Raw genomic sequence first — 12,268 nt, 5'->3', positions numbered from 1 at the left:
TGCAGGCTCAGCCTATCTGAGATTAAAAGGAAGAAGAGAAAAGAATAAAAGAAAAAATAATTTACCAATTAATAATATTTTGTGGGCAACATGTAAATTGCAGTTTATCTGTAGGTAGTTCTTTATTATTATCTTTTGTTAGTTTGGTCTGCTCTGGAGTCAGAGCAAGTCAGACTGGAATGAAGAACATGAAAGCAAAACTGAAGATGTGTGGATCCTAAAGCTATCAGAAGAATAAGGACTTACTAACACTGATAAGCGCAAACCCCTGACAGAAGCTCAGAATGAGAAGAACAAGAATAAAGGATCAAGAAAAACAGTAAAAGGCTTAGAATCTTACAACACTGACTTCATCATTATCTGAATATTTAAATCACTGAAAACAGTTGACTTTAATGTCAGTGGCAGATTGATCAATGATTATGTATGTGGTGAATAGTCTCAGATGCTTCTGGGAAGTAGAACATTGTACTAGGCTTCATTTCCAGCTAGTGAGCATCAAGAGTAAAGATGATAGCTATGCTTGAAAAAAAAAAGATAACAAAACTGCTTTTTTGTGCCTTATGCTTAAGTAAAGTTAGTACACAGAATTCCCATTTCTTTTATTGATATACTCAATACTCTTTTTACATTACTAAGAGTTAAAATAAGTGAGAAGCATTTACTTCTCTTTTAATACTTTTTCCATAATTATAAAAAAAACATTTACTTTTTTCCATTTGCTATATCAGAAGATATATGAAGCTGTTCTCCCAAGAAGAAAAGAAAACCAAAAATTTGTCGTGCCTCCTTATTACACTATGAATAAGAGAGCTTACCACGAGAGAAGCACACTTACAAATACGGTTCATGCATTTCCCAGTAGTGCCTGTGCGTGTTATTGTTAGCACCAACAGATAAAAGAATTTCAAATCTCTGAGCAGACTGAAAAGCATCCTTGCGTATTTCAGTTCATTTTCAGCCACAAAGAATGAAGCAGACAAGACTTCCTGGTGAGACCAAGTGTTACAGGAACTTGTTCAATTGACTGTAGTTATTTAATTGGATTTTTAAAACCGTAATAGTATGTAAATTACAGTCTTCTAGACAAAACTCCCATTGTGAGAGCTTTGCAGTCCAGAGATGCATATTGTCTTTTACATTAGTATAGTGCTTTTTCTCAAATGAAAAGAAACATTCAACCTGGTTAAGCTTCACTATTTCTATCAAAATAGCATCAAGGAATCGAACGTCCCAGCTCAGGAAAGAAAAATACCGTCTGATAAATAGTGAAAATTCCTTGTCTTTATTGTTGACCCCTGTTGTAAAATGTATGTATTGTAATATGAGTATTAACCTGTATGGTGGAACCATCTAGAAACTGTGGTTGACATCATGAACCCCTTTGTAGTGGATGTTATCCAGGCACAGTCACTCATCTGAAATAGCTGCACTGGTTTAAACTCCTGTAAACTGCTTTTTGTTTTGTAGGGTGGAGTTAACTCGGTTTACTTTGATTTGACATTCAGTTGCTACCTCTCAGCTGCAAGGTTGCTTTGCAGTTTTTTGCTTTTAAGATTGCAGTGATATGCAGAGTATTGGCACGGTGTAATACTGTGGATACTTCCAAACCATTGTTCTCTGTCACATTAGTGTGTTTGCTTCACTTTTGTACCAAAAAACCTCTGATTTCTCTAGGTACTGGCATGCTGGTTTCAGCTGTCTATGGAAGGAGGTCTCAGTAACATAGGTAGAACACTTTTTGGAGCTGTTTCAATGGGATGACTTTTTACTTCCATAGCACATAGACACAAACTTGCATCATTTCCAAGTAGAGCTGAGGGTGTTACAACAGTGATGTTCTGACTGTCACATTTGTAGTTCTGATAGAGATCATTGAACCAAAAGCTCTATTTTGGCTGTGACCACTCAGTCTATGAACAGAAGGAGAACACTTTTCTCTAAAAATACATCCTTGCTACATAGTACTGCCAAGTGTTTACCATATTACCCATCTTGGGTACATGTTTACATACAACTTTTGTGTTGCAGAAATTACAACAAAACTTCTGGAACCTAAGTGAAAGGCTTTGCTAAGACCTTTTGAATTGAGAAGTTCTTCTTACTGGAATTGTAATTCTACCAGTAAAAATAGACATGTGCCTTTATGTTAAAAACAATAGATCAAAATCTAATGTAAGTGTTTGGTAATATTTTTCTTTGACGATGAAGGAGTTTGTCACTTTAGGCTCAGAGAGAAGGTGAAGAGTAATCATGGACCTAGTTCTGAGCAAATATACCTCTTTTAAAATCCAATATTTTACTGCTAAGGTTACATATTGCATTGTTAGACTGTTTACATGTAGGCCTGTTTACTAATATGCTTATATTTTGTTAAATAAAGCCTTATTTTTAGAAAACATACCTTCAAATTTTTGTATTAACTTTCAGTGTCAACGTCTGCCACTGTGTACCACCTACACCTTTCCATATGTATTCAGATACAGCCAGTAATTGTTTACACTACCCTTGATCATACATTTGCATAGGCAGGCTGCTGTTTGTACTATTTTTTTTCCTTATTGTCTTGAATTCCATTGATGTTTGCAGAAACTTTTGATCTATCTCAATCTCTTTTCAACTGCATTGTGTCCGATATCTACAGTAATGGTTATCATGGACTTTGTAAATGTGATGCATCATAAATGTGATTTCTCTCTTCTTCCCAAAACAGTGATTAGTGACAGCACTACTTTGTAAAATTACAATTAACTGGGTTTGTAGTGAGAAATGTATTGTAATTATCTATTGTAAATTAAGAAATACAGAGATCTATAATAAATAGGAAATGTAATAGATCCTGTGGTTGTGTGATTGAGCTCTCAAACAGTAGCCACTACTATGTGTTATGCAAGGTTTTCAAAACCAGCCAACTTGGTATAGTTATAAACCCTACTACAGTCACTGAAGAGAAAATCAAGGGTCACAACTGAGTACAAACACATTCAGATGGCCTTTTCTGAATCTTTATAGCCTTTGTGCATATATGCCTTATGCACTTTTGTTTAACATGACTCAGTTACCAGAATGCATGATTTGTTTGTTTCTCTGTGAGTTTTTAAACACTTTATTTCCATTTGTTATGTTGTGCATGTCACCCTGCATGCCTTTCCTAATGTTTTTTGCTTTGTGGAGTGCTGGGAGATAATTGATAAAGGATACTTGATACACCGTCTTAAAATCCAGAATGCAACCTGCTACCGAAATCTGTAGTAAGCCTGCATTTAACAGAAGGTTCAAGTACCGTGTACCTTTCCTCTTGCATTGTCTGTTGTAACAAACCTGAGTTGGTACCCACAGCAATTAAAATAGTTTCCTTCTGGAGTGCTATGTAAAGTACCACTGTTGCACAGACTGCAGTACATTGACACGATAACCTTTGCCTTCCATCTGCTAGTGCCCATTGCTCTTCATGAGACACCAGGCGGACTGACATCAGTGCGCTGGCTGGTCAGCTGTGCCTCTTCTCTTTTAATTTAGACTAAGCTACAGTTCTTCACAAGAGGAAGTTTCTTGTGTGGCGTATGTGACACTGGAAATAGACTGGTCCTGGAACCAGTGTAGTTCCAAGTGTGATCAGAAGTTGGCAAATTGATCTTCAATGTTTGTCACCTTACATGCCAAATTCTGGGGTGTTTGGGAGGGAACACAATCACACCTTGTTAACAATGTATAGGTACTTGGGTCAAAGAAAGCTTTCTGTGCTAGAACCCATAATCTGCACAAGCTCCAAAGACAACTGCTAAGGGCAGGTGCATTACAATAAATACGGAGAAGATCTCCCCGTACATTTAGGGGGATATCTAAGCATACAGCTTCCAGCTCAAGATTCCAAGTGGGAATCCGGATGTCCTTTTGGTTGATTCTTTGTATCACATCATCAAACAGATAACACTGGAGCAGAATATGCATTCTGTTCTTTTCTACAGGAACTCCAGGAAGGTAACTTAAAATCTTTGCAAAAGGTTGGGCTAGTATGTATAGCAAGGGTCCTCTGGCGGAGGATGTAACAGTTACAGCTAGAAATTGTCGTGTTTTCCAGAAAGAATATAGAAATGTAGTGTCTCAGAAAACATTGCTAGTATCAGGAAAAAAATGAAGTGAGTGGGTGTTTTCACAATTATGTTTGTCTTGATAGTTTCTTGTCAACAAGGTCTGTAGAGGATTACTGTTTATAGTAAGAGAGCACTTTTATTTTCATACCTCTCTTCTGTGTAGGTTATAGAGGACAGAAAGGGGAAAGAGGTGAGCCTGGGATTGGACTGCCTGGTAATCCTGGACCTCCTGGCCACGCAGGTACAACTCTCCAGATTTATTTTATGCTATTGTTATCTATGAACTAACATGCCTTTCTTCTGGTTCTCACACCAGTTTTACATCAGGGTATTTCCTCCTGATTTTGTTGTAGCATGGGGTCGGATACGCCTGCCTTCTTGCAGACGAGCTGGTGTGAAGCTAACATTCAGGGATGTGTTGCAGAAAGGACACTGCATGTGCTCTGGAGGGGACTGTGCTAATTCTGACTTTATTTTACCAGCTGCTGGCCTGCCAGGCCCTCCAGGAACTCCAGGGTCACCCGGACCGCAGGGGCCACCTGGACCCAATGGAAGATGCAATCCAGCAGATTGCTATTACCACGTATCACAGACCCGGCCACGCACCAGTGGGAAATAAAACCCTCTCCCATAGACACTTGGGTTCACAATCACTTTTCACTCCTCTCAATAAGTTAATTTGATCTTTGAAATACTTGGTGCATTTTTTGTCCCCATGACACTGCCCAATCTATAGATAATTAATAAGGCACGGATTTGAGCCTTTTTCTATTCTATTTGCAGTGTCATAATTACAAAATGATAAGATTTATTTTCCAGCGTGCATTCCATGTGTTATGTTTCTCATATTTATTTTGCTTAGAGGAGAAAATAGGCCCAAATAATTTTTATGAGCTTCTTTCTTCCAACAAAAAAAATGTTTTATTGTAAGTTAAGACAGTATGTGTGCCTCAGTGCGTAGACTGGCTTTATGTTTCTTACTGGTGGTGAAATTTAAGTGGAGTAAATGCTGTTCTGAAGTTTTAAAGAGCACCCATTGGTGGTGACTGTCGGACCTTAGCTGGACTGCTGGGAACTCTGTTTAGACGCAATGTTACTGACCTGAGGAAGCTCCAGCACCCACCCTGAACTAGGTTTCCGTCATGAACGCTAGCAACTGTTTCTGTAGCTACCTAGAAGGAAGCAAAGGTATTTTTATGATCTCTCCACTGCCATCCAATTCAGATTCAGTCTGGCTGGGAGTACACAACGTGCATCCCCAACTAAGGTGAATGCTATTCCACCTGAGAACTTGAACCTTGATTTAGTGATGGTTGCATATACTCCAGGTATAAAACTGCTGTGAGGACTCATGGTATTGTCTTTAACTAACAACTGGCACATTTTCTAATGCTGATAAGAACTTAGCAAGTATGTTGCCTATAATTAAGCTACTCTGCCATTATGTCTGCTCACAAAAAAGATGTCTGGCTTTAGCAAGAGCACAGATATTAGCAGTGAGACAGTGGAAGAAAGAACTTTCAGAAGTCCCTGATCTTACCACTGGCTGAGTTTTCCTCTTTCTCCTGCAATAAGTAATTGCTGAAATAATCTTGAGAAGAACCTGAAAAGAGTAGAATGCAAAATTTGCAGGTCCTGATAACTGGCAGCAAAAATAACTTGAGTTCAGGAGAGATTCAGAAAAAATAGGAATCTGTCCTTGGAAAGGTGTCATGCATAGAGCTTGATTGCATTCAGCTTGCAAGCATAGGAAGTATAAATCCTACAAGACCAGACATTGCTGAGAAAGAACACAAGAGAAGAAAATGTGAGTCCTACAGAGCTCAGAGGAGTGAGCAAAAGAAAAGATGGAGAAAACCAATCATACAGAGGCCGATTCTGAAAAGAGGGGAGAAGAGTTGGACAAAGTTTCACTCCTGATATCTAGCGTTGTCTGTTTCCTAATTTTTGTCCTAAGAAATTGGCTACAGTGTAATAGAAATTGGAAGTGCTATTGAGAGACTCTGGGCAGCTACAGTCCAAGCATGTGGCACATAAGCAGCACTGCAGCCTCTTGCCCTGTCACTAGGGAGCTAGCAGTTCTGTCCTGCTGTAGGCCACTGAGTGGTTCTGATAACCCTCATGCTGCAGAAGAGCTGAGAGAGCCAACTTCTGCATCAGCCATCAGGGAAGCATTCCCAGACTGGAAGTGCTGAATGCTGGAGAAGCTCTTCTGAGGAATTAACAGCTGATTTCTTTTTGCTTAAAAACAGTAAGACATTAATGGTGAGATACTTTTAAAAATTGTATTGGCATTTCTTCTGAATAGAGTTCCTAGCACTTGCATCTAGTCCAAAAGGAGAAAGATGTGTTATCTTAGGTAGCCAGAGAGCACAGCAAGCCATCAGCCACCCTTTCTGAGGAGGAGAACTGACCCTAAGAACAACCTCTGGGTGTTACCTTGTCTGTTAATCAGTCAGATATTTTGAGGGAAGTAGGTGCTTGACACAAGGGAGATGTTTAAATGAATGGGGATGGAAGACTGGCATGTGGTCACCTGGGGCGGGAGATGTCGGCTAGAAGGAGTGTGCCAGAAAACCTGTGGCATGTCATGAAACCATTTTCTGAAGGGAATCTGTGAACTGCAATATGCCAGCAGCTTGGGGCATGTTTGAGGGACTCAACACGTGTGTCTGTGAGCACAGAGGCTGATGGCTCAAAGCCTTACGGACATCCTTCACCTCTCAGCCTCCTCTTTTGCTCATGCCGCGTTGGGGGCTGGCCCAGGCCTGCTCTGGGGGTGGTGAGTGCCCATCCCTTGTGAAGACATGCAGGGAGAAGCTCATCCCTCCACAGTGTGGCTCAACACCTGCTGCTCCTCTTTCAGACCTCCTGTGCCTGGAGGGTGTGACTTGGTTTCCCTTCAGTGTTACCGCTGCTCCAGGGCTGCTCTCCTGTTCTTGGGCCACTGCAGTCAGGAGGTTTGAGAAGCAGAAAGGGAGCACTCCTTGTGTGCACCGACAGCTGCTGGGCCCCAAAATGGGCCCTGCACACTGCTTTCAGTCCACTCAAAAGAACTGCTGGTCAGGTGTCCTGCATGAACGCTTCTTTTTAATTCTCTAGTAATTCCAATATATGTCAAATCCAAATATTTTTTTACTTTATACATTAATTTTAAACTTCATTTTCTGTGATAATATCTAAAAGGGTGCTGTCTTTTAGGGAACATCACAGGACTGAAAGGTTTCTGCGCAGCCCTCTTCCTGGAACACTGTACATAGGCTGCCACGCGCTGTTGTTGTTATGTGTATATTTTGGGGCTTTTTAGCTAGCTGAAACCAAGCACTTGTTACTTGCCAGATGCTACTTCTGTTTGTTAATTTACTTGAACTGATCAGAAAGTAGATAACTTTTTGTATTTGAAGAAGTTTATTTTTTCATCTTTGTTTCCTACAGATGCCTTGTTCTTTTCTTGGGGTTCAAAGCTACAGGTCTTTTAAAATGTATTTAAACTTTGAATTTGCTTAGGTAATTATACTTGATGTATTATTTTTTATTTTTCTAAAAGCCCAAATCAATTTTCTCATGTGAGAAAACGGGTATTTTGTGATATGGGCTATCTCGATACCTTTTTTTAAGATGCCATGTTCCTCACCTGGGTAGACCAGAGTTCCTCCTGGCATGACTTCCCATCACGCTGGGTACTCCAACACAGCGTATTTAGAACTGAAAGCAGGATGTAGCTGGAAACATGCGTCTGGGTAGTTTGCAGGTTTGGTCCCTGAGATTTGCCGTTTCGCACTGATACTGTCTTAGATTTTGGAACAGGGAACCAGGGAGGACAACTAGGTGTTCATCTGTATTGTGATTTGCTATATCATAGAACCATAGAATGGCTTGAACTGGAAGGGATCTTAAAGACCATCCAGTTCCAGCCCTCTGCTATGGGCAGGTACACCTCCCTCTACATCAGGCTGCCCAGAGCCCCAGCCAGCCTGGCCTTGAACACCTCCTGGGATGGGGAACCCACGGCATCAATTTTGTGTCTGTTCTGAGCAGTCCGTGCTGCAGTAAACTTTGCAAGAAACTAAACAGGGATGATTACTTTTTCAGTAGCACAAGGTATTTCTCTGATTTGAGAATGTTTATCTACAACTTTGAGCTGAAATATCTCTGACGAAATAGTTGAAATCTTTCTTAAAAATGAAGCCACGGACAGAACTACCCGGTTTGCCTGAAGAAAGCAATAAAACGTAGGCAGGGTGAAACATTCTAAGGCAGCAGCACAGCTGCCGTTGCCCACTGGGGGGTTCAAGACACGGTCCCAGCACAGGTGAGGAGGCAAAGGCTGAGTTCAGCAGCACAAGAAATGATGTAGTGCTGGGTAGCTGCACAGCACAAGAGTTTGTGTTTCTGGTTTTCTTCCTGAGCCTGGTATTTTTTTCCTAAAATCCATTTATTTTTACATGGTGGTTTATGCAGAAGTACTGCCTTTCTTGAGTAATTATTTTCAGGTAGTATTGCTTAGGTTATTTGTGTTTTGTATATGTACATGTTACAGAAGAACATGTAGTAGCAGAACCTGCTGCCCCCAGGCCTCCTTTCTGCCAGTATCTGTAGGGGAGCAGCAAGTCTACAAGGTTAATAAAAATCAAAGCAGTGCAATCACGCAGTTGTGCAATCACACGGTTGTGCAGTCAAGTAGCAGTGCAGCCTGCTTGATAATGTTTTAGGAACCAATATTTTTGTCTTAAACTGGATTTGGTTTCAATGCTAAAAGAGCACTGTGATAAGGAAACAGGATTGAGCTCATTGTCAGTCCTCCCTTTGCTTTATGACTGTGTATTATGACAGATGTTAGATATGCACAGCTTTGTTAAATATGCATATTTTTTAAACATAATGGATAATCACACAAAATATTTTGGCACTTATTTTTCACAATGGTGAAATACTATGTTTTACTGTTGTCGTACACTTTTTCTTCTTGTTCTGTAATGTTTACATAGAAGTCTTGTGAAAACCTCATGGGCTATGTTAGCATCTTATACACTTGTTTCTCCAAATATACTGGCATAAAGCCAGCCACTAACCTTGTTTTACCAGGTTGGTAGAACTGCTGCTCCAACTTAGCATGTGAAAACATAACAAGTATCTCAGGAAACAAAACAATCTTTGCTTGTTTTATTATTATTATTATTATTATTACAGTTTTGGTATGTGATAGATTCTAAATATATGCAGTCATGCAGAGTTTCTTTGAAGTCTATCATGATCACTACAACCAGATTGTGCCGGGTGGTTTTGTAAGTCCATCTTCATACTCAGAGGTTGGTGTAGACCATGGAAAACAAGTTTAATTATGACCTTACCTTGGTTGTTGCTGAAGTTGACAAAGCCAACTCAAGCTTCACCATACTTTAAGAAAATGTGGTTTTCAAATAATAACTGCTAACAAACGTTACAGATTCTAGACCAAAATAAGTTGTAGCTAAAAAGAATGTAGTCTACATGTATTTTATTAGCAGTTTATCTCTAATTCTGCTGGTTTAAAATACATTTAGTTATTTACTGAAGTTTCAATGTGTATATATTCTGTCTTCAGTTGATATATTTGAAAATTTTCAATGGCATACCTTATTTTATTGTTTTCTTTCATTTCTGAATGATATGCATCTGTCACTGAATTAATCATCAGTACATGCACACTCGTTGCTTCTTTCCCTCATTGTACTTTTTGGTTTGCAGCATTTAAGGTTCAATTCAATGAATATGTATTAAGTGGATAGAAAATATGCTTTTTACATTACTTATGTGGCCATTTATATCTGCCAAATAGGATTCCAGGTGGAATTGGGAATGTTCCCCATGCTTCCTGTACATCCAAATGAACTATGGCTGTATCATGAGTGGTGGCCTTTCCTTTCTCATCACAAGAGGGCCCACGCAACCGCAAGAGGAGGCAAGGGCTGGAAGTCATGGCAGTGAGCCCAGTGGGCATTCAGCACCTGGGCAGCAAGCCTGGGGCTGCTGAACCCAGCAGGGGTTGCTTTTGGCCATAATGAGCTCAGGATTGTGCTTAATTGCGCACCAGTGAATCTTAGGGCTTCACAGACTGGAGGAAAACAAAAATGAAAATCCTCAGCCTTAATAGACCCATAAAACTGATGAAGTTAATCCAAACTCTGAATCACTTTCAAAGAGTTTTCCAGTATAAAATAAGACAATCTCATTCAAGAAACTGTTAACTTCAGGTAAATTCAGGCATTTTTGTTACTCTCTTGCTGTTTAACTCTTCCAGGGAAAAATGAGACCTCCCGAATCAGCGGTGCTTTAAAGGATGCTAGGCAGTAATCTGGCCACTGGCGCAGTTTTTCTTCAAATTTAATGGTGGGTTCTGCAGGCTTGGTAAATATATTGTCTAAAGCTGCAGAGTTTTACTGGTCCTCTTGAATGCGGACACAGCTAGCGCACAGAGAAATGAAAGTGTGAGGGGGGCAGAATAAAGCTGAGGTTATAGCAAACGAGGTGGGAGTTACATGCCCTACAAAATAAAGGCCCTTTCTGCTTTACCTTTTGTCTGAGAGCAGAGGAGGTACAGGGACTGCATTGTATGTGCAAAGGAAGTGGAGACTATATGGCCATATGGTAATATGAGAAAAAGTGACAGTCGTCATCTTCATCATCCTAATGTATCTGACAACCAAATCAAGCAAATGCATCATGCAATTACTTAAGCAATTTTAAAACATTTGCAAAAATGCAGCATATGTTTGTATGTGGAGTGTAACTGCTGTATTCTGCTATGCTGTCTCTGAAGCTATAGGGCCTGCCTTCTTGTTCACTCTATCTTGTAAGTAACCTTAAAGTCACACCAGCTGGCCCTCTCTTTTTGAAGGAAGTTCAAATTTGGCTCTGCATAGACTCAGATTGCTATTGCTGTACTCATGGAAGCCAGATCTGGGGTAACCTCCGCAGCCTTGCTGTCTTCCCTCTGTTTGGTGCTCCAAATTGTGCTCTGAAGAGACTTTAGCCTTCATAAAATATTCACAAAAGGGTTTTGGTACCAGTTCATTCCAGGCTGCTCGAACCCAGTGATGGCTGTGACAGAAAACTTAAAATACAAATACATATACAAACTCTATATATGTATATATGTGTGTGTGAAATATATATATGTAATTTTTAGATATGTGATATATAAAAAATATATGTATATATTTATGTGATTTCTTTTTATGTATGTTATACATTAGTATATAAAAACGTAGCGCAGCATGCAGCAGCAGTTTTCCTAATACTTATTGGTAGCCTTGTAGGGAAAGCGCTGCAATCAACATTTTAAGTGTCAGATTGGGTTGTGAGGAATTGGTGATCATTTTGCAGACAATGCTAAACATTTTCCCCTTGGTTCCTGCCTATGTTTGGACCAAATAACTGGGGAGCTAAAACATGTATTTGTCACAGTGCAGCTACACCTTGAGAATTACAAGTGGCAGCCAGAGATCCTAAGGGGTGAAAGTGGCTTTCAGAGTCTTCCTTCAAAACAGCATTGCATCTTCCGATGTTGAAGTAGGAAGACAGGACAACAATATTTCCGTGGGGGCTCAGCAAGAGAGAGCCCAGGAGCATCTGGTCAGAGCTGCCAGCACTGTCATTGCCTTGGGATAGCTCTCAGTCTCTTTGCTTTGTGCCATCAGAGTATTTTTATTTAAACTAGCACTACTTTCTTTCTGTATCGCCATAGTTGATACGCCTTCAGCTTCATAATTTTACAATGGAATCTTCAATTGAACATCCTGGTGCTAAAATCCACTTCCTGATACTTTCTTGGTGTGCACTCTACCACTCTTTGAATGAAACCTGTCCCAAGCTATCCACTTACATAACATCTGCATTGAATTGACCCTCAGTGTTAAATCTGTTTGATTGTAATAGTTCTGATTTGTTTTTTACATATGAATGTTTTCTCTTCATTGTGGAATTTTATGCATTTTCAGACTATATTTTTTAAAGCACTTCACATTTCTATTTAAATGTTGGGGGGGTTTGCTTCTTTTGATTCATTATGTTTATGCATTACATATGGAAAATAATATTTTCATTCTGTTATCAGTTTTTTTTTTCTTTTTAACAGTTTTACACACTTTATAATCAAAATAAAAGTTTGCTGGTGAAACTACAGTTTGCAATAA

General features: G+C 39.6%; 1 protein-coding gene across 6 annotated transcripts in view; it reads left to right on the top strand.

The window, feature by feature from the left end:
- COL19A1 (collagen type XIX alpha 1 chain) overlaps window positions 1-12,185 on the top strand; it is a 195,941-nt gene extending 183,756 nt beyond the window's left edge. For 3 of the 6 annotated variants that reach the window (XM_021391914.1, XM_021391915.1, XM_021391916.1), the window contains exons 50-51: window positions 4,258-4,335; window positions 4,577-12,185. In XM_021391914.1, coding sequence (XP_021247589.1) covers window positions 4,258-4,335; window positions 4,577-4,713 — 215 coding nt within the window. In that variant the 3' untranslated portion in view covers window positions 4,714-12,185. Of the gene's footprint in view, window positions 1-142; window positions 2,843-4,257; window positions 4,336-4,576 lie in introns of those variants that run through there. The other 3 variants (XM_021391917.1, XM_021391913.1, XM_021391918.1) reach the window with 2 other exon arrangements.

The sequence above is a fragment of the Numida meleagris genome, chromosome 3, assembly GCF_002078875.1.
Source record: "Numida meleagris isolate 19003 breed g44 Domestic line chromosome 3, NumMel1.0, whole genome shotgun sequence".
Taxonomy (NCBI): Eukaryota; Metazoa; Chordata; class Aves; order Galliformes; family Numididae; genus Numida; species Numida meleagris.
This window is presented reverse-complemented; position numbering and strand designations above follow the sequence as displayed.